The sequence below is a fragment of the Stegostoma tigrinum genome, chromosome 5, assembly GCF_030684315.1.
Source record: "Stegostoma tigrinum isolate sSteTig4 chromosome 5, sSteTig4.hap1, whole genome shotgun sequence".
NCBI classification, from domain to species: domain Eukaryota; kingdom Metazoa; phylum Chordata; class Chondrichthyes; order Orectolobiformes; family Stegostomatidae; genus Stegostoma; species Stegostoma tigrinum.
This window is the reverse complement of record NC_081358.1, coordinates 75,741,667-75,766,932: the sequence shown is the minus strand read 5'-3', so window position 1 is coordinate 75,766,932 and position 25,266 is coordinate 75,741,667. Positions and strand designations below refer to the sequence as shown.

The window sequence follows — 25,266 nt, the reverse complement described above, 5'->3', positions numbered from 1 at the left end:
TCACTATTACACTCTCTCTCACACCCGGTCACTATTACACCGTCTCCCACAGACAGTCACTATTACACACACACAGCCAAAAATCACTATTTTACACACACACACACACACACACACACACACACACACACACACATCAGGATTATTTTATCTCACAGACACCCTGACACTATTCGAATCTCACACACACCATGTCACTATTTCACTCGCTCACACCTGCACACTGTCACTATTACATTCCCACACACGGTCATTATTACATTCTTTCTCTCCCTCTCACACACTCACTCAGACTCACCCTATTACACTATCGCACGTGCGCTCTCTCCATTGTCGCACTCTCGCGTGTGCGCGCGCCTCTCCACTGTCGCACCCTCCCGCGCGCGCGCCTCTCCACTGTTACATTCCCACACACGATCATTATTACATTCTCTCTCTCCCTCTCACACACTCACTCAGACTCACCCTATTACACTATCGCACGTGCGCTCTCTCTCCACTGTCGCACTCTCGCGCGTGCGCGCGCCTCTCCACTGTCGCACCCTCCCGCGCGCGCGCCTCTCCACTGTCGCACCCTCCCGCGCGCGCGCGCCTCTCCACTGTCGCACCCTCCCGCGCGCGCGCGCCTCTCCACTGTCGCACCCTCCCGCGCGCGCGCGCCTCTCCACTGTCGCACCCTCCCGCGCGCGCGCGCCTCTCCACTGTCGCACCCTCCCGCGCGCGCGCGCCTCTCCACTGTCGCACCCTCCCGCGCGCGCGCCTCTCCACTGTCGCACCCTCCCGCGCGCGCGCTTCTCCACTGTCGCACCCTCCCGCGCGCGCGCCTCTCCACTGTCGCACCCTCCCGCGCGCTCCTCTCCACTGTCGCACCCTCCTACATGCATGCAGTCTCTCTCATCAAGACACACTGTCACTTTTTACACTCACCCTTCCACTATCAGACTCTCCCATACGCACACGCACCCTGTCACTATCATGCTGTCCCACACGCACGCGCACATGCACCCTGCCACTATCACACTTGTGTGCGCACATGCACCCTGCCACTATCACACTCTCCCACACAAGCATGCACACACATCCTGTCACTATAATGTTCTCCAACACACACCCTATCACTATTACACTCTCCCACACACGTGCACACTGTCACTATTGCACTCACCCATATAAAGACACACTGTCAGTATTACAATCACACAAACACACTGTCACAATTACACTCTCTCCCACAGACATAAAATCACTATTACACACACTGTCACGACTACACTCTCATACATACACACAACACACGCATGCACACCCCTGACACTATTATACAATCTCGCTCACACACACCCTTACACTACTACAGTTACACACCACACGCACGTGCTATCACTTCCCCAATCTGGCGCGCGCGCACACAGATCCTGGTTCTCTATGAGGCCCCTCCTGTCAGTGACAGTTTCCGGAAGTTCACCCTGTGACCGGAAGTGTTTTTATTCTGCCGTTCTCCGGGTGTAGTTGTGATGCGCCCGGAATGTGCAGCTAACACTGTCCAGGGGCCTGAGGGGTTGGGAATCGGAATCCAGCTGTCAGGTACCGGGACCGGGCTGTTCCCGCCCTGGGGGCGGGGGGTGGTGTGTGAGGCGGTAAACGCGCGGGACCCGGGGAGCAGGGACTCGGGCTGTGGGGCCTTTCAGATGCAGTTTCCTCTGATGGTTCTTTCCTTTTGGGTTTGTAGGTGATAAGATGTTGCATCGTGTATCCATGACCTGAAGCCTCTCGATGGTAGTTGGCCAGCAGTAGAGGTGCAGGTTTACCAGGGCCCAGTATGCCTGCGGGTAAGGATGGGCCTTAATACCCTTTGCATGGCTTACGATTATCGGTTCGCTTCCCGTCACCCTGGTGTTTGTGAATATTTACTGACTGATGACTGGAATCTGTTCAAACTAGAGAGCACATTTGCTGGTTAATTTACCTGCTGTTAATGAAGTTGCTCTCAATTGAAAGTATATGAGGTTAGATTGTTTAGACATTTTAATCTGAGCAACATTCTTCACTTTCGCTGTCATCTTTTGAGTTGATAGGAAAGTTTGTATTCACTCTTTCCTTTAATTTCATTCTTGCAGTCTCATTGAAATATTACATTAAATTTACATCATGTAACTTTAGATTTGGACACTACATGACAAATTATTTCCTTTCTGTGTTTGGGTCCTTGTATGTATATTAGCTGTGTGTTTTGCATGTAATATGTATACACTTAAGGCAGTACTTATTCCTATGTATGTATCATTCCTATACAAGGATGTGTTTTTATATCATAATCCCTATTGAAAACAATACAGTACTTTTTTAAAGTATAGTGGAAATTTTAAAATCAGTTGCTTGATGCATCTGTTGTTGAATGAGTAATGAACTACTGTAATTTGCAAAATATGGAGCTTTTATTTAAAAGTTGTTTGAATTATTTTACTTCTGCAGTACTGCTTCACATGGTATGATTGTCTTAATATTTTGGACTTTATTTAATTCAAAGACTAAGATTTAACGGTCTGTTACTTGCTTAATACTTTGTCTTTTTAAAATTTATTCAAAGGATGTGAGCATCTGCCTGGCTAGAGCAGCATTTATTGCTTATCCCTAATTGTCCATGTTTCTGTGGATCTGGATTTACATGTAGGTTAGACCTAGCAGTAATATTTACGCCACCCAAGTGTAAATAAGAGACAATATAACCACAGCCCCTTGACATTCAATTACATTTGCATCTCTGAATCCCCATTCTGAATGTGGCCACTGACCAGAAATTGAACTGGACTCTCCACATAAATACAATGGCTATTAGAGCCTCACAGCATCAGGGACGCCGGGTTCAATTCCACCCTTAAGTGACCATCTATGCAGAGTTTGGGAGTTCTTCCCGTGTCTCTGTGGATTTCCTCTGGGGTGCTCTGGTTTTCTCCCACTGTCCAAAGATGTGCAGGTTAGATGGATTAGCTGTGCTAAATTGCCCACAGTGTCCAGGAATATGCAGGCTAGATTAACTGTGGATAGTGGAGGGTTACACATATTGGTTGAGATGCTGTTTGAGGGTCAGTGTGGATTCAGGATTCAGTGAGCTGAATGGCCTGCTTCCACACTCTAGGGATTTTACGATTTTAAGAGCAGGTTGCAGGCTGGAAATACTGCAGCGAGTTACTCACCTCCTGACTCCCCAAAGCCTGTCTATCATCTGCAAGACGCAAGTTAGGCGTGTGATGGAATATTGCCTAATTGCCTCAGCATGCAGTTCCAATAACACTCAGACTTGACACTATCTAGGATAAAGCAACCACAAACATCCACTTCTTCCACCACCACTGCTCAGTAGAAGAATATGTACCATCTGCAAGATGCAGTGCAGAAATTCACCAAAGGTCATTAGGTAGCATCTTTCAAACCCATGGCTGCTTCCTTCTAAAAGGACAAAGACAGCAGACACCTGTAAGTTCCCCTCCAAGTACTCATCATCTTGACTTGGAAATATATCACAATTTCTTCACTCACTAGGCTAAAATCCTGGAACTCTTCCTCACCTCCTCCCTGACATTACTTAAAATTCCAAATTGTTATTGAATTCAAATTTCGCAGAGTAGTGATCTAAGGTGCTACATTACTAGCCCAGTGACATTGCCACTTTGCCACAGTGAGGTATTGGATTCTGGGATCTTGTAGAAGAGAAGCCATAGTAGAAAATATATTTAATCAATCTAACTTTTGGTCCAAGTAGTGAAATGCCCACATTTCAGTAATGCAAATGCTCATCAGAGTTCTATTTAAAAGCCCTAAGGATTGATTTTTCTGAAGTTGTTTCTGACATTTGTGACCAAGCAATGTCTAGGTCTGTTGTTGTAAGCAACTTTTGAAATCTAAACTGGGTTTCATTACCCTATGATAGTAGGAACATCTGAGAAGTGCATTGTTCTTTTGCATGTTCTTTATTTTAACCACGCTAGGTAAATTTGCTTCATGAGTTGGTGTTTCATTTGTTGGAGGACATAGTGGTGTAATAAAAACAAAGTGCTGGTAAAAAAAAAAGCAGTAGTAATTCTGGCTGTATCTGTGGAGAGAGATGTTTCATGTTTGAGTCTGCTCTTACTTTGCATGGAGCTTGTTTTGTGGTGGTGTAACTAACTACATGCTCCTCCCAGCCCAGATATGATCAAAGTTTCTTTTTCTCTGGCTGTGAGAGTTCCGTGGAAATCAATGAAGTGGGTTTAATCTGGCTCTTGTAGTGTCTCTACCTCTGATTCAGGAGACCCAGATTCAAGTCCAAACTTTCTATACAATATAAAACACTCTTTATGAAACATAATATTGCCATTGTTTTATAAGAGAGTATGGAATATTGTTGTGCGAGATGGTCTAACTGATGTTTCCAAAACTCTGAAGAAACGTTGACTGCTTTCTCTCCACAGATGCTGAGTTTCTCCACTCTTTCTGTTTTTATTAAATGATGATATCCTTGATAAACCAACTGGAAAAGAGATCTAGAATTTTTGGATATCGTCAAACGTTTGGTTCCGGCTGTGAAGTTTGAACCAAAAATGAGTCAAATGTTGTGATGTATAACATTTCAGTTTATCGAAGTTGTTAATCTTAATGTTGTGCTTTGTTGAGATGGGATGGCATAGTGCATTCATTTTGGGTTTTATTGAAAAATGTTAATTAATATTAATTTAAGAATCCTAGAGGAGAATTACAATTTTTTTTGAATGAAGAGGGTTTATCTTTGAGGAAAAAGTTACTTACCCAGGGAATATTTTTCTCAAGAATAAAGGAGAATGAGTACAAGTTGTGAGGAATCTTAGAATTGATAATTGCTTGTGCTATATTTTAAATATGCCAGTTTTGAACTAAATGACCATACTTGACTGTAACTACGCCATTAGTCCGAGTTTAGAAATACTGCATCTATTTTAGAACAATTTCTCACATCACTCTGAAGAATTCACTTGAGAAGTAAGCAATTTTGCTTTTTTTTTACTGCTTAGAGTAATGAAACCTGTAGAATTTATAGCATAGGAGCCAGTCATTCAACCTATTTTATAAGTGCTATTCTGAGAACAGATATTTGCTGCTACAATGCATTCTCTCCAGTGCCTTGTAAATTTTTCTTTTTAAATGTATTTCCAATTTCCTTTTGGAAGTTTCAGTTGAATTTGTTTCCACTACTCTCTTAGGCAGTGCGTTCCAAATTGTAACATTTAATGGTAAAATTATTGCTTAAAAAAATTCTTCTCTTCCTTCTGGACCCTTAATTTTTCAACTAGCCCAAATCTGACCTTACAAACTTTGTTTTGGAAAAAAAACACTCGAATAGGAGCAGGAGCAAGCTATTTTGACCTCACATCTTTTGCGCACATTATCTTGATTTTCTTCAATACCTTCATATACTCAGTGGTTATTCCTGTATAGATCTGTGTTGTAGAGAATTCAAGGATTCACCTTCCTCTGAGCGAAGAATTTCCTCTTCAGCTCAGTCCTAAATGATCAACCCCTCATGAATATGTATCCTCCTTGGTTCTAGATCTCCAGCCAGAAACCACATCCTTCTTGCATCTACCCTGTTGAGCTTTGTAAGAAATGTTTGATTCAAATCTTCACATTGTATACACTTTAGAGAATATAGGCTCAGTTTGCTCAGTCTTTTTGCTTGGATGGTTTTCAGACTGCCTGTTCCCCTATTGCTTGTTGCTGGAGTTGCATTCATGCAGGCAGGTGGGAGTATTCCCATCACACTTCTGGCTTGTAGCTCATGATCCGGCTTGGGGAGTGGAAAGGTGTGTAACTTGCTGCAGGATTTCCAGCTAGTGCTTGGGCTCCACAGTTGCCAATGAAGTCTGCAACCTAAAATTCCTGTTTGCCTAATTCAGCATTAGATGTGCTACACGAGGATTTCTGGTCCTGGAGTACTTCCAGTGTAAGTCTACAACAAATCTCAAGCATTTATTCATTCACGTGGTGTGTGTATGTCACTGGCTAGGCCGGCATTTATTGCCCATCCCTAATTGCCCAGAGGGCAGTTAAGAGTCGACCACATTGCTGTGGGTCTGGAGTCACATGTAGGGTGGACCAGGTAAGAATGGCAGTTTTCCGTCCCTAAAGGACATTAGTGAGTCAGATGGGCTTTTCCGTGACTGTTGACAATGGATTCACAGTCATCATTAGACTCTCAATTCCAGATATTTATTGAATTCAGATTCCACCATCTGCCATGGTGGGATTCAAACCCAGGTCCCCAGAATGTTGTGTGGGGTTTTTGTTGGGATTAACAGTGCAGCAATAATACAACTAGGCCATCATCTCCCCATGTTGTACAATTCAAAGATTCAGTCCTTCTCGATAATAGAGTAATTGTACTGGGATTAGAACACAGACTACTCTCTCTATTTATATGGCCAGTCCAGTTTCTCGTCAATTGTAACCTTCAGTATTTTGATAGTGGGGGTTTTGGTGATAGTAATCCTATTCATTTGCGAAAAGGCAATGGTTAGGTGTATATATAACAAGGTGTAGAGCTGGATGAGCACAGCAGGCCAAGAAACATCAGAGGAGCAGGCAAGCTGATGTCGTGGGTCTAGACTCTTCAGAATTGTTGGAGTTGGTCATTGCAAAGTACTTGTATGACACAGAAGTTACTGGACACTTGTCAGCCAAAACATGGATATTATCCAAGTCTTCCTGCATTTGGACCTGGCATGCTTTAGTATCTAAGGAATCATGCATTTTGTGAACAGGGTGCAGTTGTCAGTGAACAATTATCATTTCTGACCTAATGATGGATGGAAGGTCAAGAGCAAAGATGGTTGGCTGAGGACATTAACCTGAGGAACTCTTGCACAGGTGCTGTCGAGGTGAATTGACAGATGTCCAACGCAACAACCATCTTTGTATGTGTTAGCTATGACTCAAACAGGGGAAGAGTTTCCCCTGATTACTGTTGCTAGGGTTCCTTGTGGCCACACTCGATCAAATACAGCTTCGATGCCAAAGGTGGTACCTTACCTCCTAGAATTTGGTCTTTTGTCCATGTTTGATGTCATTGATGATGTCTTCCATCACTTTTGTTTTTACTGATGATCAGGAGTATGGAGCAGGAACTGGTTAGATCGGATTTGTCCTGCATTTTCTGTATAAGACATACACTGGAACAGCCTCGCTAGGAATGCATCAAGTTCTGTAGGACATGTTTCGAGTACTACAGCAATCTGTTTATTAACTAACACCTATGGGTCCTGGAGTGTACCGGTTGATAAAATGTTCCAGATAATCAAGAGGTTCACATAACTGCAGTGAACCCTGACTAAGCAAAGTTTCGAGACATCAAAATCCCTCAAAAAATCTATGTAAAAACATCAACATCCCTCTTAAAATCAACATAAAAACACACAGTAAGTAACAGAAGCCTGATGCAGGGGTATGTTCTTTATTCACAACATAAATATTCGAACATCATGGTAATTGAGGGATATAATTTTGCCAGTTCATGAGGTGCTGGTTAAAATGAAGTTTGCTTTATTGCTAAAATGTCAGGGCCCACATATTTTGCAGTATTCAGTGCATCCAGCTGTATGTTGATATCTTCTGGAGTGAATCAACTTATTTAAAATTTTCGGGCACAGATTGTGAAGAGAGTGAAACAAGAATAAAATGACCAATGGCTATCCTTGAAAAGCAATGGTGTTAAGCTTAAAGATACTACCAGTAGTAAAACAGAATTACCAAGTAACTTATACAGAAAAACAGTGTTCAAGTTCACGAGGGAAATGACACTGAATCATGAGATAACATGGTGTAGAGCTGGATGAACGCAGCAGGCCAAGCAGTGTCAGAGGAGAAGGAAGGCTGACATTTTGGATCGAGACCCTTCTTCAGAAATGGGGGAGGGGAAGGGGGTCTGAAATAAATAGGGAGAGAGGGGGAATACAGGACAGAGGCGGGGGTTGGAGCCAGTAAACGTGAATGTGGGTGTGGAGTTAGGGAGGGGATAGGTCGGTCCAGGAAGGATGAACAGGTCAAGGAGGCGGGATGAGGTTAGTGGGTAGGAAATGGGGGTGGGAGGAATGGTTAGGGAGGCGTGGATGAGCTGGGCTGGTTTTGGGACATGGTCGATGGAGGGGAGATTTTGAAGCTTGTGAAGTCCACGTTGATACCGTTGGGCTGCAGGGTTCCCAAGCGGAACATGAGTTGCTGTTCCTGCAGCCTTCAGTTGGCATCATTGTGACAATGCAGGAGGCCCAGGATGAACATGTCGTCCAAGGGATGGGAGGGGGTGTTGAAATGGTTCACGACTGGGAGGTGCAGTTGTTTGTTGCGAACCGAGCGTAGGTGTTCCACAAAGTGGTCCCCAAGCCTCCGCTTGGTTTCCCTGATGTAGAGGAGGCCACAACAGGAACAGTGATTACAGTATACCATATTAGCAGATGTGCAGGTGAACATCAGTTTGATGTGGAAGGTCTTCTTGGGGCCTGGGATGGGGTGAAGAGGGAGGTGTATAGAGACAGGTGTAGCACTTCCTGCAGTTGCAGGGAAAAGTGGCAGGGTTGGTGGGGATGGTGGGCACTGTGGAGGGAACAAGGGAGTCATGGAGAGAGTGGTCCCTCCTGAAAGCAGATGAGGGTGGAGAGGGAAAAATGTTTTTGGAAGTGGGGTCAGATTGCAGATGGCAGAAGTATCAGAGGATGATGCATTGGATTTGGAGGTTGGTGGGCTGGTGCATGAGGATGAGGGGGATTCCGGTTCACTTGTTGTGGGTAGGGGGTTTGAAAGATGAGTTGCGGGAAATGCGAGAGACATAGCCAAGAGTGTTTTCGACCACTGTGAAGGGGACGTCACGGTCCTTGAAAAATGAGGACACTTGGGATGTCTGGGAATGCCTCATCACGGGAGCAGATGCGGCAGAGGCGAAGGAATTGGGAGTAGGGGATGGCCTTTTTGCAGGAAGGTGGGTGAGAGGTGGCATACTCTAGGTAGCTGTAGAAATCAGTAGGCTTGAAATGGATATCAGTTTCCAGGTGGAAGCTAGGGATGGAGACAGAGAGGTCCAGGAAGGAGAGACAGGTATCAGAGATGATCCAGGTGAACTTAAGTTTGGGGTGGAAGATGTTGGTGAAGTGGATGAACTGTTCAAGCTCCTTGTGGGAGCACGAGGCGGCACCAATACAGTCATCGATGTAACGGAGGAAGAGGTGGGGGATAGGCCCGGTCTAGCTTTGGAAGAGGGATTGTTCCATGCATCCTACAAAGAGGCAGGCATAGCTTGGGCCTGTGTGGGTACCCGTGGCCACCCCCCGTTTGTCTGTAGGAAGTGGAAGGAATTGAAGGAGAAGTTGTTAAGGGTGAGGACGAGTTCAACTGAGCGGATGATGGTGTCAGTGGAGGGGGACTGGTCAGACCTGCGGGACAGGAAGAAGCGGAGGGCCTTTAGGCCGTCTGCATGAGGAATTATACTATCTCTGACGCTCAGTCATGACTGCTTCGATAGTAAAAGAAACTCACCTGGTGTGGAATGCCACAAAGATCAGTACTGTGGCCTCAACTGTTTACAATCTACAAATATGACTTGGAAGAAGGGACCAATGTATGGTTACTAAATTTGCTGATTGCGCATCTTTGTAGTAAACTGTGAGGACAGCATTGTGTTTAAAGTGTTGTAGATTGTTTAAGCAAGCGGCAGGAAAAGAAATGACAGATGTATTATGTTGGAAAATGTAAACTTGCTAACTTGGGGGCTGGAATTCTCTCTCTGCAGAGTGTGGAGACAGGAAAATTGAATACTTTTATCACTGATCCAAGTAGATTATTAACTAACCAGGAAGTACTATGGTGTGTCATATTGCTGTTGAGGCCCTAATAAGATGATCAGTCTTTGTCTTGTGAAATTGAGGTTTAGGCTGTAGAAGCTAGTTGACCCACTCCTCCTAATTCATTTGTGTGTGTGTTCATATGGGGGGAGCAAAGGTCTATCAAATAGCAAAACAAGAATGTCTAAATTGTGGTGAGATATGAAGAATTATTATCTTTGCAACCAGCATGATGTTCACAACTGAAGAGTTGTGGGACTAAAGGTAAATAACTCCCAGGCTGAATAAGGTGCATTTGAGGCTACTTAAGGATATTGCAGGAACAGTAACGTAAATTGAAGAAATGTTGGGAGATATCAGTGGATTTGAAAAAAGTTACTCATTATTTATTTAAAAACATATAATAGTCTCACAAGCCTCTTGTGTGTAAAATTATTTGAACCCTCAATATTAAAGACATTAGGATAGAACAAAAGCCTTTTAAAGGATAACTACATTTAAAAAAAAGTGTGGAACTAGATGAACACAGCAGGCCAAGCAGCATCTTAGGAGCATAAAAGCTGACATTTCGGGCCTAGACCCAAAAAGAAATACTGGTTTGGTTGATGAAGGGAGGGTGCTCTCAATTGAACAGAATTTTTCTTTGAGAATGTGGAATGTAGCTAGATAGGCAGTGACTGTGGCTCACTAACACTTTTTCTATAAGGTTTTTGGTATAATTCATATGAAAGTACAACTACACTGTTCAGGAGCCTTATCTTCAACAAGATCACCACTCATTCTTTTGAACTCTGGGGACTATAGACTCAGTGTCTTCAATCTCCCCTCATAGGACAGCTGCACCATCCCAGGAACTAATCTGTTGAATCTCTGCTCCATCCTAATGGGACAAATACACTCTTCATTGGATTACATGTAGTGCTGCTCACTTTATCCAAGTACTGTTTTGCCAATATTCTCTATAATTGAAGCAAGGCATCTTTACACCTGTACCTAAAACCCCTTGTAATAAAGGCTAAAATACATTTACCTCCCTACTGCACCTGTGTGATAGCTTTGAATTACTTCTGAACAAAGACATCCAGGTTCCCTTGGGCATCAACACTTCCTAATCCATCTCCATTCCTTCTATGAAGTGGATAACCTCACACTTATCCACATTGTATTCCATTAATTTTGCTCTTTCATACATTCTGCCTGTGCAAAACCTCTTGAAGCCTGTTCGCATCCTCCTCAAACTGTGATGGAAGGTGAATGATTTTTTAGATAGGATTTTGCATTAGTTATACATGAGTTTTTTGATTAACATGTCAGTATTTTTGGAGCCATGGTTTTTTAAAATCTTGTAAATGAGAGAGAGTTCCTGGTGTGCTACTTGGAATTTGTTTGCATTGGGAAAATTTTACATGCAGTCAGAATAAACATTGAGGAATGTTAGGCTGCTTTCAGTTGGAAGGATTAAGATTGACTTGTTTATTTTTCTTTGCTTGGAGGAAATACCCATAGTTTGGAAGCCTCCTGGTTTTATTTCACAGAGGTCCTCGTTGAGGTTGGATATCTGAATCAACTTCTCTTGTGGAGAGGAGTTGGATAGTTAGGAAGTAGATTATCTCAGTGTAAGGGTTTTTGTTTGAAAGTTGTAGCGCATAAATGTTTGGTTAGAACTGTGAAGGGGGTATTCAAAGCTGCAAAAGCCTATATGAATAATCAAGGAAGACGTTATCGGATTGAGAACTGAAAGTAATGGTTAACTCAAACCTATCGATGGTGATAGAGAAAGGAATTCCTTCTGGCATCTGTGTACTATAAAAGTTTGCTGATAAATGTTGTATTTTTACTGTGTTTCAAAATCACATTGTGCAATGTGTCGTTGGTTTATTCATTTCTATTGTCGGTCTTTTGAAAAATAAACTTTATTTGTTAAAGCTGAATCTGCAGCATTGCTGAGATAGTCGGAACTGCCAGTGCTGGAGAATCTGAGATAACGAGGTGTAGAGCTGGATGAACACAGGCCAAGCAGCATCAGGGGAGCAGGAAAGCTGGTGTTTCGTGTCTGGACCCTTCTTCAGAAAATTTTCTGCTCTTCTACTGCTTGGCCTGCTGTGTCCATCCAGCTCTACACCTTGTTATCTGCAGCGTTGCTTTTATGTTTCAAGGGTTGAATAACTACTTTGTTAGATTATTTTGTGAAAAAAAGCTTTTATCAAGACAGATTTCAGTTTGGAATCTTGTATCGCTAGCATGGTAGTTGGGATCACAACACATCTGCACCCACATCTAGTTTTGTTACCTTTAAAATTACATTTGGTCCAAATAACCAGATTATTTGGTTATAGATTGTAAACAGCTGAGGTTCAAGCACTGGTCATCGCAACCTGAAAGTAATCTATTTATTTCTGCCTCTCTCCTTTCCTCAAAGCAGTGCTTGGTTAATGTCAGCAGATTAGTTGTATGTTCTCTAATTTTGCTTACTGATTACCTTTGTGGCCCTTTATCAAAAGCTTCAAAATATCTGAAGTCACTACACTGAACTAGTCCTTTTGACTGAAGATAATAAAATGTGAGGCTGGATGAACACAGCAGGCCAAGCAGCATCTCAGGAGCACAAAAGCTGACGTTTCGGGCCTAGACCCTTCATCAGAGAGGGGGATGGGGTGAGGGTTCTGGAATAAATAGGGAGAGAGGGGGAGGCGGACCGAAGATGGGGAGAAAAGAAGATAGGTGGAGAGAGTATGGGTGGGGAGGTAGGGAGGGGATAGGTCGGTCCAGGGAAGACGGACAGGTCAAGGAGGTGGGATGAGGTTAGTAGGTAGATGGGGGTGCGGCTTGGGGTAGGAGGAAGGGATGGGTGAGAGGAAGAACAGGTTAGGGAGGCAGAGACAGGTTGGACTGGTTTTGGGATGCAGTGGGTGGAGGGGAAGAGCTGGGCTGGTAGTGTGGTGCAGTGGGGGGAGGGGATGAACTGGGTTGGTTTAGGGATGCAGTTGGGGAAGGGGAGATTTTGAAACTGGTGAAGTCCACATTGATACCATTAGGCTGCAGGGTTCCCAGGCGGAATGTGAGTTGCTGTTCCTGCAACCTTCGGGTGGCATCATTGTGGCAGTGCAGGAGGCCCATGATGGACATGTCATCTAAAGAATGGGAGGGGGAGTGGAAATGGTTTGCGACTGGGAGGTGCAGTTGTTTGTTGCGAACTGAGCGGAGGTGTTCTGCAAAGCAGTCTCCAAGCCTCCGCTTGGTTTCTCCAATGTAGAGGAAGCCACACCGGGTACAGTGGATACAGTATACCACATTGGCAGATGTGCAGGTGAACCTCTGCTTAATGTGGAATGTCATCTTGGGGCCTGGGATAGAGGTGAGGGAGGAGGTGTGGGGGCAAGTGTAGCATTTCCTGCGGTTGCAGGGGAAGGTGCCGGGTGTGGTGGGGTTGGAGTGCAGTGTGGAGCGAACAAGGGAGTCACGGAGAGAGTGGTCTCTCCGGAAAGCAGACAGGGGTGGGGATGGAAAAATGTCTTGGGTGGTGGGGTCGGATTGTAGATGGCGGAAGTGTCGGAGGATGATGCGTTGTATCCCGAGGTTGGTAGGGTGGTGTGTGAGAACGAGGGGATCCTCTTTTGGCGGTTGTGGCGGGGGCGGGGTGTGAGGGATGTGTTGCGGGAAATGCGGGAGACGCGGTCAAGGGCGTTCTCGAATACTGTGGGGAGAAAGTTGCGGTCCTTGAAGAACTTGGACATCTGGGATGTGCGGGAGTGGAATGTCTTATCGTAGGAGCAGATGCGGCGGAGGCGGAGGAATTGGGAATAGGGGATGGAATTTTTGCAGGAGGGTGGATGGGAGGAGGTGTATTCTTGGTAGCTGTGGGAGTCGGTGGGCTTGAAATGGACATCAGTTACAAGCTGGTTGCCTGAGATGGAGACTGAGAGGTCCAGGGAGGTGAGGGATGTGCTGGAGATGGCCCAGGTGAACTGAAGGTTGGGGCGGAAGGTGTTGGTGAAGTGGATGAACTGTTCGAGCTCCTCTGGGGAGCAAGAGGCAGCGCCGATACAGTCATCAATGTACCAGAGGAAGAGGTGGGGTTTGGGGCCTGTGTAGGTGCGGAAGAGGGACTGTTCGACGTAACCTACAAAGAGGCAGGCATAGCGGGGGCCCATGGCCACCCCCTTAGTCTGTAGGAAGTGGGAGGAGTCAAAAGAGAAGTTGTTGAGGGTGAGGACGAGTTGGGCTAGGCAGATGAGGGTATCGGTGGAGGGGGACTGGTCGGGCCTGCGGGACAGGAAGAAGCGGAGGGCCTTGAGGCCATCTGCATGCGGAAAGCAGGTGTATAGGGACTGGACGTCCATGGTGAAGATGAGGTGTTGGGGGCCAGGGAATTGGAAGTCGTGGAGGGCGTGGGTGGTGTCACGGACGTAGGTGGGGAGTTCCTGGACCAAAGGGGAGAAAATGGAGTCTCCTACCCTCCCTCGACCTCTTCATCTCCAACTGCCGTTGAGACATTAACCGCCTCAACCTCTCCACCCCTCTCACCCACTCCAACCTCTCCCCCGCAGAACGGGCAGCCGTCCGCTCCCACCCAACCTCACCGTCAAACCCGCAGACAAGGGTGGCGCAGTGGTAGTATGGTGCACTGACCTCTACATCACCAAGGCCAGACGCCAACTCTCCGACACCACCTCCTACCGCCCCCTCGATCATGACCCCACACCCGAGCACCAAACCATCATCTCCAACACCATTCATGACCTCATCACCTCAGGGGACCTCCCACCCACAGCCTCCAACCTCATTGTTCCCCAACCCCGCATGGCCTGTTTCTATCTCCTTCCCAAAATCCACAAACCTGCCTGCCCTGGTCGACCCATCGTCTCAGCCTGCTCCTGCCCCACCGAACTCATCTCCACCTATCTGGACTCCATTTTCTCCCCTTTGGTCCAGGAACTCCCCGCCTACGTCCGTGACACCACCCACGCCCTCCTCCAGGACTTCCAATTCCCTGGCCCCCAACACCTCATCTTCACCATGGTCGTCCAGTCCCTATACACCTGCATTCCGCATGCAGATGGCCTCAAGGCCCTCCGCTTCTTCCTGTCCCGCAGGCCCGACCAGTACCCCTCCACCGATACCCTCATCCGCCTAGCCGAACTCGTCCTCACCCTCAACAACTTCTCTTTTGACTCCTCCCACTTTCTACAGACTAAGGGGGTGGCCATGGGCCCCCGCTATGCCTGCCTCTTTGTAGGTTACGTGGAACAGTCCCTCTTCCGCACCTACACAGGCCCCAAACCCCACCTCTTCCTCCGGTACATTGATGACTGTATCGGCGCCGCCTCTTGCTCCCCAGAGGAGTTCGAACAGTTCATCCACTTCACCAACACCTTCCGCCCCAACCTTCAGTTCACCTGGGCCATCTCCAGCACATCCCTCACTTTCCTGGACCTCTCAGTCTCCATCTCAGGCAACCAGCTTGTAACTGATGTCCATTTCAAGCCCACCGACTCCCACAGCTACCTGGAATACACCACCTCCCACCCACCCTCCTGCAAAAATTCCATCCCCTATTCCCAATTCCTCCGCCTCTGCCGCATCTGCTCCCACGATAAGACATTCCACTCCCGCACATCCCAGATGTCCAAGTTCTTCAAGGACCGCAACTTTCCCCCCACAGTGATCGAGAACGCCCTTGACCGCGTCTCCCGCATTTCCCGCAACACATCCCTCGCACCCCGCCCCCGCCACAACCACCCAAAGAGGATCCCCCTCGTTCTCACACACCACGCCACCAACCTCCGGATACAACGCATCATCCTCCGACACTTCCGCCATCTACAATCTGACCCCACCACCCAAGACATTTTTCCATCCCCACCCCTGTCTGCTTTCCGGAGAGACCACTCTCTCCGTGACTCCCTTGTTCGCTCCACACTGCCCTCCAACCCCACCACACCCGGCACCTTCCCCTGCAACCGCAGGAAATGCTACACTTGCCCCCACACCTCCTCCCTCACCCCTATCCCAGGCCCCAAGATGACATTCCACATTAAGCAGAGGTTCACCTGCACATCTGCCAATGTGGTATACTGCATCCACTGTACCCGGTGTGGCGTCCTCTACATTGGGGAAACCAAGCGGAGGCTTGGAGACCGCTTTGCAGAACACCTCCGCTCAGTTCGCAACAAACAACTGCACCTCCCAGTCGCAAACCATTTCCACTCCCCCTCCCATTCTCTTGATGACATGTCCATCATGGGCCTCCTGCAGTGCCACAATGATGCCACCCGAAGGTTGCAGGAACAGCAACTCATATTCCGCCTGGGAACCCTGCAGCCTAATGGTATCAATGTGGACTTCACCAGTTTCAAAATCTCCCCTTCCCCAACTGCATCCCTAAACCAGCCCAGTTCATCCCCTCCCCCCACTGCACCACACTACCAGCCCAGCTCTTCCCCTCCACCCACTGCATCCCAAAACCAGTCCAACCTGTCTCTGCCTCCCTAACCTGTTCTTCCTCTCACCCATCCCTTCCTCCCACCCCAAGCCGCACCCCCATCTACCTACTAACCTCATCCCACCTCCTTGACCTGTCCGTCTTCCCTGGACTGACCTATCCCCTCCCTACCTCCCCACCTATACTCTCTCCACCTATCTTCTTTTCTCTCCATCTTCCGTCCGCCTCCCCCTCTCTCCCTATTTATTCCAGAACCCTCACCCCATCCCCCTCTCTGATGTAGGGTCTCGGCCCGAAACGTCAGCTTTTGTGCTCCTGAGATGCTGCTTGGCCTGCTGTGTTCATCCAGCCTCACATTTTATTATCTTGGATTCTCCAGCATCTGCAGTTCCCATCATCTCTGATACCCTTTTGACTGAAGTATGAGTGAGTAGTACATTGGTCGGGAACAGCTGCTTAATTGCATTGACAGTGACATCTTACCTTGCTTCATTGATGACTGAGAATTAACTGTGGGATAGTGATTGGCTGGGTGGATTTTCCCTACCTTTTGTAGAAGGGAACAGAGGGTATTTTCCGCTGGGTAGATATCAATGCATGTTTAACTGAGCTGTATATGTAGAACAACTAGCCTTGCAGCATAAATTTTTTTACCTTTACAGCCCATAGGCTTTGTTCCTATTTATGATGTCACCTGGAAATCACATTGGCTGAAGATTTGCATTTATTATTGGTGCAATGTCGGGAAGAGGCCAGAAATAATTATCTACACAGCAATTCTGGCTAAAAATAGTTGCAAATCCAGCATACTTGTTTTTTTACACTAAAGTAATGAGCTGTGCCATCATTGAGGATGGGGATAAATACTTGTGCTCCTGTTTATCTCATTGTCCACCATCATTACAAACTGGATGTGGCAGATCACACACTTTTGAGTTGATCCATTGATTCAGGAATCACTGGCTGATTGCATACTGCATCCATTGTTTAATTCACCCTGTTTGCATATAAGAATGGTGATTCTATTTGCATGATCTGCAATTCTCTTATTATCAGATTTGGTCACTTGATTCATTAGTGATATTGTGGAGGATACACCAGGTCGTAAGATTGCAGATTATGCTATGGAGTACAATGCTGCTGACCTACTTTTGATGTCAAATCTATCCAATTAAGCATGCTGGTGGTGTCTCATAACTAGAAAACAAGTGTCCTTAGTGTGAACACACTACTTGGTTTCCACAAGCATCACACAATAATCACTCACCCCAGTATTGTCACAGACTTGTGTATCTGTGACAGGTGGTTTGGCAAGGACAGGCACATTACCTTTTTCATAATTAGCCTAATCCTTAAGACTACATGATTTGGTGTCAACGTTCACCCTGATGGATACATGCCTTCAGTATGAAAGGATGTTGCACTTTTTTGTTTGGATGTAAACCCTCTTTTTCTGTTTCATATGAGGCTCACTATATTCACGAATCAAGTTGAATACAAGAATTATGAAGGAGAGCTGTAAAGGGAAATATGGAAAAAAGGAACTTAGAAAATAGGAGCAGGAGTAAGCCATTTGGCCTTTCCAACCTGCTTCACCATTCAACAGCTGATCATCCAAGTCAGTACTCTGATCCCACATTCTCCCCATACCTTTTTGATCTCTTTAGCCATATGCACTGTATCTATCTTTGAATATTTTCAATGTTTTGGTATCAACCATTTTCTGTGGTAGAGATTTCTGCTGGCTCACAACTGAATGAAGAAATTACTCAAAGCAAAGGAAACAGATGAGGATATGTTAATTGGTAACCCAAAAATATTTTTTAAAAAGTTAAGGGCAAGGCTGAAGAGCTATTTGTGTATTTTATAATCCATATTTTTTAAAAATTGGATAAGATAAAGTAACGAGGAGGTATTTTGAGGTTGGTAGCCCTGAAGGCAATAAAAGTAAATTTGGATCATAGGTTCACTCAGTCTAAATGTTTTTAAATGTCGTGGAGAACTGCAGTATGTTGTGCTGATCTTCTAAAAGTATTTGGGAGAGGAAGTGTCTAATGGTCACTGCACTTGTGATGGGTTCAGATGAATAAAATGATAAAATTCTGAAGATTTCTTCATTTTTATTTTCTTGTCTCCTTACGTACAAGTAGAGCAGCTTCTGAAGTGTAAAATCTTTTTGTGAAATAACTTCTTCAAGTAAATTGGGCAAATATTTCATTTCTTTAAATTTCTATTTTCAGGATCATTTGGGGGGCCGGAATTACTATGAAAAGTGCTTTTGTGTGCATGTGACAAGTCTTTGGGAGGGCAAAGAGTGGTGTCTTATTTGTTATGCACATACATTAAAATCTGTGAACGTAGCCAGTTGTTGGCTGCACAAAATTCTCTTTGCTTACAAATATGCTGTAGTGAAATTAAGTTCAACATCAAATCAACAGTTTAAAAAAAATCATCCTTTTAGAAGCCCTATTTCTGATCTGTCTCAGAACAATTAGAGGTTTTGTTTCACCTTTATTAAGTATGTTTTTGACTCTGGGGTACCATTTATTCTGAGGTTTTTTGGGATCTTGACATTTTTAGTCTGTCTTCATATACCATTAAGATAGTCTTGGTTACCTGGGGAAAAACACAGTTTAATAATTTTGTGCTGCATCTGAGTGATGGATGATAAATCATTTCTGATACAATTGTGCATTTTGTTTCAAAACAAAACAAAGAATGATGTATTTTTAAGAGGAATAGTTTTCTTCCTGGTCTTTTAATCAAGACCAAAAGAGCCTACGATACATGATGGCTCACAGAAGGAGATTTAATTTCACTCTTTTGAAAATGAAATATTATGTCCAACGTGGTGAACACGTATAAGTGCTTTAATTTTAACCCTTGCTTGTCAAGGTTGGTATAAACCTTTTTGAAATTACATTTCTCACTCATTCATCCTGTGCTGCAGACTTTTTTGTAAGAGCAGTGGCTCTACCTCAGTGGTAGATTGAGCATTTACAATACAAGTTCAAGTTTTACATTACTCAATCTCTTATTTAGGAAGAAAGTATGTGGAGTGTGATGCCACAGATCTGATGGTGAAGAATAAATTGGCCTTGAGGCTCCTGTCTTTTTTCTTAGTTGCATTGGGGATCATTACAACCAGCAACTGACTTAGAAGTTGCTATGTCCAGCTGTCGGTCACAGCATTTTGAATAAATAAATTAGGGAGAAAGGGGCAATCTTCGTTCTTCTCTCGGGGTATTTTAATTGCCAGATTGGCGCAGAAGAAATAATATATTTACAAAAAATATTTTCTTAGCAATGTTATTTTAAAATTTGGTACCATTATCGTCGACTTTTATTTGTGATCAGATTCTTGCAGGATTATTAGAGTATGTATTTGTACACTGATCTATTAGTGCTAAGCTTTTCAATTATATTGTATTAAAATTTAGAGGAATGTTGATACTAAGGAGAACATTGCAGTGCTGGAGAGAAAGGAAAGGAAAAAGGATGGGGAGGCAAAGGAATATCCATCAGCGATAGCAAGAACTGCAGATGCAGCAGTCAGAAATGACAGTGTGGAGCTGGAGGAACACTGCAGGCCAGGCAGCATCAGAGCACCAGGAAAGTTGATGTTTCGAGTTGGCACCCTTCTTCAGAAATGAGGAGGGGGAGGGGAGCTGGGAAATAGACAGGAGGGCTGGGGTTGGGGCTGGGGAAGGTAGTTGGATGGTGATAGGTGAGTGCAGATAGGGAATGGTGGGGATTGGTCAGTGGGACGGGTGGGGCAGAGGTGGGAGAGAAGATGGACAGGTTGTGCCGTGTCAAGGAGGTGAGAATGAGCGGGAGGGTTGGACAAGGAATGAGGCCGGGAGTGGGGAGATCTTGAAACTAGTGAAATCCATGTTTAGGCCATCAGGCTGTAGACTCCTGAAGTGGATTATGAGGTGTTGCTCCTCCAGTTTGTGGATGATGTCAGTGTGACACTGGAGGAGGCTCAGGATGGACATGTCACCCAGGGAGTGGGTGGGTGAGTTAAAATGGTTGCGATTGGAAGGCGTTGTCTTTTGTCGCGTATGGAGTGCAGATGCCTTACGAAATGGTCTCTCAGATGTAGAGGAGGCCACGCTGCAAGCAGCAAATACAGTAGATCAAGTTGAACCCCTGTCTGATATGAAAGGTTTGTTTTGTGCCTTGGATGGAGGTTTAGGGGCATGTGTAGCACTTCGTGTGGTTGGAGGGAAGGGTGCTGGGGATGGTGGGGTTAGTGGGAAGCGTGGAGCAGTCGAGGGAGTTGCAGAGAGAGTGGGCCATATAATAGGCCGGTACGGGTGGGGAGGGAAATATATCTTTTGTTGGATTGTAAGTGGCAGAAATGGCAGAGAATGATACATTGGATCTGGAGGTTAGCGAGGTGATGTGTGAGGGCAAAGGGGATTCTGCCTTTGTTTTTGTTGGGGGAGGGGGTGTGAGGGCAGAAATGCGGGAAATACAAAAGATGCAAAAATGCCCTCAATCGCATCTCTGCCTGGCTTGTTGTGCTCCTCCAGCTCCACACTGTGTTGCCTCAAAGGAAAATCTGTGATGAAGAATAAACTTACTTCAAAGAAGTGGAAGTTTAGTCACAGTCATCATACTTTTGTTCCCTTTTGAGGGAATATATAGTAATAAATCCAAAATTCCCTGGATTGCAAAGGAGAGAGAAAGTTAAGGAAATAAAAACAAGTGTGCTGGTGACAGATGTGAAGTGGAGAATGTAGTAAATTCAGAAAAGCAAGTAAGAAAAGCAAAGATAGTATGAGAAGAAGCCAGTAGCTGATTATGAAAGGGTATCCCAAAGTCTTGTATTGATGTGTAAATGGTAAGAGTGAGGATGATTAGGGATTCAAAATTCGTATTGCATGTGGAAGCAAGGTTAAGAACTGATGTATCAAATTAATACTGTGATGTCTGTCATTACCGGGAGAGAGAATTCTACTGAAGCAGGAGATGGTTTGTACTGTACAGGATTTAAAGTTGATAAAGAATGGGTATTTGATAGGATAACATACATAACAATTGGTAAAGTTCTGGAAGTGGATGAGATGCATCCAAGAATACTAGGGGAAGCAAATGAAAATTGTGAAGGCACTATCCATAACTTTTCAGTATTCCTTGGACACCAGAATGGTGCCAAAGAACCTGGAGAATTGTAAGTGTTGCAAAGATCAGTCTACTAACTCTCGGCCAGTTAGTTTAACTGTAATGGTGGGGAAACTTTTTTAGAAACAATAATTTGGAAGAGAATTAATAGTCACATGGACAAATACACCTTAACTATGTAACATTGATTTCTTGAGGGGACCTTATGTTTAACTATTTACTGAAGTTTTATTTCAAGAGATAACCGGGTTGTTGAGGACAAAGGCCTTGATGTGTTATACGTGTAATTCGAAAGACATTTTATACAGTGCCACATGACAAACTTGTGAGCGGTGTTATAGTTCATAGAAGAAAAGGAACTGTAGGAACACAAAATTGGCCGAGTGACAGGAAGCAGTAATGTTTAATGGATGCTGAAGGAAGGTGGTTTAAAGGTTAAAAAGAAGAGTATAAAAGGGTTTGGAAGTAAAGAGTGGATACATAGTTGGTGAACTAAATGACCTGTTTTGACCATTTTTCATGTAATTCAATATCTATTCACTTTTTTGTGGCAAATTAGCAGATGAATTGGTGATTGTCAATCGATCCTGCCTGTTATGACAGCCAGTTGTCAAACAAATGCCATTTGGAGTATTCCGTCATATTCCTCACTTGAGTTTCTAGCTCCAAGATGCTTAGGTTTCACCCTGATCTTGTATCGACAGTATTTATATGACTAATGCCTCTGGCCACTGGTAACTTCGCAGGGTGTTGGTAATGGGACATTCAGCGATGGTTATGTTATTGAATCTCAAGTCACTGATTATTCTTGAATTGGTATAACAAAACTACCTTAAGTATTTGGTTTAAAAGATCCATATTAATTCTGTTAGCTTAACGGTCCGCTGGCAGCCTGTCAAAATACACTGTTTGCGCTTAGGGTTTGGATAAAGCAGAAATAGGTGTTTCTGCACAGTATTTTGCTGAAATGCGAGGGCATTTGTTAATCAAAATCCAGCTGTCTTCTGGCAGGTTTTATTGAGGGTTTTTTTGTGAATTTGTATGACAGCATTGCTGTATTTCTTTACAGTTGGCTGGGTTGAAAACCATTGAGATTTGACTATGTCGTTGGGTCAATCCTATGCAATCATATTTCTGTTTACAGTGATTTGGTTCTTGAGCAATTTCCTCTTCTGAAATCTAAATGTCAGGCCCAATATCTGTAATTGGGACCGACGGGTTACTTTGCTAATCCGTACATAACATATTCCAGGGATGTGTCAATAGTAACACCTTATGAATTGCACCAGATGTTTTGTGTTTGCAGCTCTGCTTTCGAGGAAATGTATGATTAAAATGAAGACAAATAGGAGGCTTGCTTATTTATTTTGTATCATTGACCATTCAGAGATGTGATGAGTGGGCATCTCTTGAATTCAATCTGTACCATTTGTCATTACTATTACAAAGCTAATTGAAAAGGTCTGATTGCTCACATCCTGTTTGACTGACATCAAATGATACTTCACAATCCATCAGCGCGCACTTTTTTTTTAGCTAAGTGGAAATTTGCTCTTACAATGTCTAAAGCCCAAGTAATTTTTAAGTGTTTATTCACTCCCTTTGTGTGTAACCTAGGCTGAAGAATTAGACAAGATAACTCCACCTGAGAGTTCTTGGCTGGGCACTTCATCAGACTGGGTGGGACATATTTAGCTGGTCTCAATGATCGATAGGGAATTGCTTGTCATTTGCACTCTCTAATGGAAATGTCATTAAAAGCCTACTTATTAACTTAGTAACTAAGTTTTATCTTAACGTGTTTATTTGATAAGTGCACAACCAATTTGTCCTCTGATTTTGATTTTCCATTGGAAAATGGTTGAAAAGGTCCCAAATTGTACTTTATTTGGATCCTTTTGCACACGATATTCCATTCCATTAAGTGCATTCTTGAATGGAATAAGGTTGATTTTAAATTTTAGTCGAGAATTTGGATTTTGAACTGGATCACAAGCATATTTCTAAAGAATCTGGTGTTGAATGAATACATGTTTTAGAAATCATATATATTTACGTTTATAGATGCTGGTAACTTCTGAAGATGAAGTCAGACTTTTATCAGTTAATAGTCTGTGAAGCTGGCAGAAGAGTTATCTGGAAGCAGAGTTATCTTGTCTAATTCTTCAGCCTGGGTTACACACAAAGGGAGTGAATAAACACTGAAATATTACTTGGGCTTAAGACATTGTAAGAGCAAGTTTCCACTTGTTCTTGTTCTTGTTAGTTGAAATATTGATGCAATACTAGGTCTTACGATCATGCGTCATAATTGTCCATTTATTTTAAATGATTTTCACATGGATACTCTGGAATATAGCACTCTGTGGATTTAGTGATCATGAGCAATGTGCTTTAGAAGTTGTGTGCAGCTAGTGTTTTCTTTCTAATTAAATGAATATACATTTGTCAATTATACTTGTTTTGCTTTGGGCAGGGGACAGGATATGGGTTTTGATGGAAATTTATTGGATGAACAATCAAACTGTTAGAACATTAACTTTTCTTTCAGAATTGCCCTTACCTGTTTAGAGCAATGATGGATGGTATTACTCAGAACAGGTCTCTTGTATCATGTGGCATTGCATAGCGGGTTCTAACCTAGCTACATGTTGTCAGTGCTTCAATTTATTGCTATTTTAATTTATGGTATTTTTAACAAATCAGAAGGAATTGGCTTTACATGGTTATAACTCCTTGAAAATGTGCAGAGTATGAAAATTGCTGTCTTTGAGCCATAAAATAAAAATGCTTTAGTTTTCCAATTTTAAGTGAATGAGAATGGTAAATGCATTCCTTTAAATGATCTCCACTTGCCTACATACTAATGAGAATTAAAAGATATGTCAAGCTGGCCCTCTTTACTTCTCAACATTTCTTTCGTCATCTTTCTTTCCTATGTTCATTTGTGATTTTGATAACGTAGTTGTACATGTTACAAAGTTGACATTCTTTAGAATAGTCTTAGCAGTTTTAGGTAATGGCATTGAGGTAGCAGTTTCCTTCAAATCTTCTCAAAACTTGCTAGTTTCCTTAATTCAGCACCATCATACACTGAATGGTAATATAAGCATGACACTGATTATGTTAGAAATCGATGCATTGAGATGCCAAACTCTGTCCATATGTGAAATCATCAGTTCCCTCTCTGCATACTAAGTCCGGGTCAGCCAGAGCTGCTTTAAAAATTCTCATTCTTGTTTTTAAAACTTTCCCTGTCTCTAACTTTCTATTGCTTAAATTCTGAGATGTTCTGTGTTCCTTTAGTTTTGGCCTCTTGTTCATCCCTGATTTTCATTGCCCACACTTGGAAGCAATGGCCTAGTGGTATTAGATAACAAGGCATGGAACTGGATGAGCACAGGCCAGGCAGCAGCAGGGAAGATGACATGTCAGACCTGGACCCTTCTTTATTATCTCAGACTCCAGTAACGGCAGTTCCTACTATCTCTAGCCTAGTGGTATTATCACTGGACTGTTAATCCAGAGATTTAAGTAATTTTCTGGCAACCTGGGTTTGAATTCTGCCATGGCAGATGAAGGAGTTTGAATCCAATAAAAATCTAGAATTAAGAGTTGAAGTTCATTGAATGAATCCATTGTCAACTGTCAGGAAAAATCCAGCTGGTTCACTAATGTCCCTTTTTAGGGAAGAAAACTGCCCTCCTTACTTCGTCAAGCCTACATGTGACTCCAGACACTCAGCAATAAGGTTGACTCCTAACTGGCCTCTAGGCAATTAGGAATGGGCAATAAATGCTGTCTAGCCAGTGACGCCCACGTCTTGTGAATGAATTTAGAAAACAACAACTGAAGGCT

The 25,266-nt window shown here is 43.9% G+C and overlaps 1 protein-coding gene across 4 annotated transcripts in view; it reads left to right on the top strand.

The window, feature by feature from the left end:
- The first annotated feature begins 1,460 nt into the window (after positions 1–1,460).
- The window catches only part of efr3a (EFR3 homolog A (S. cerevisiae)), a 195,527-nt gene continuing 171,721 nt past the window's right edge, over positions 1,461–25,266 (top strand). For all 4 annotated transcript variants that reach the window (XM_048528934.2, XM_048528933.2, XM_048528932.2 and 1 more), the window contains exons 1-2: positions 1,461–1,584; positions 1,730–1,829. In XM_048528934.2, the coding sequence (XP_048384891.1) occupies positions 1,820–1,829 (10 nt within the window). In that variant the 5' untranslated portion in view covers positions 1,461–1,584; positions 1,730–1,819. The remainder of the gene's footprint in view (positions 1,585–1,729; positions 1,830–25,266) is intronic.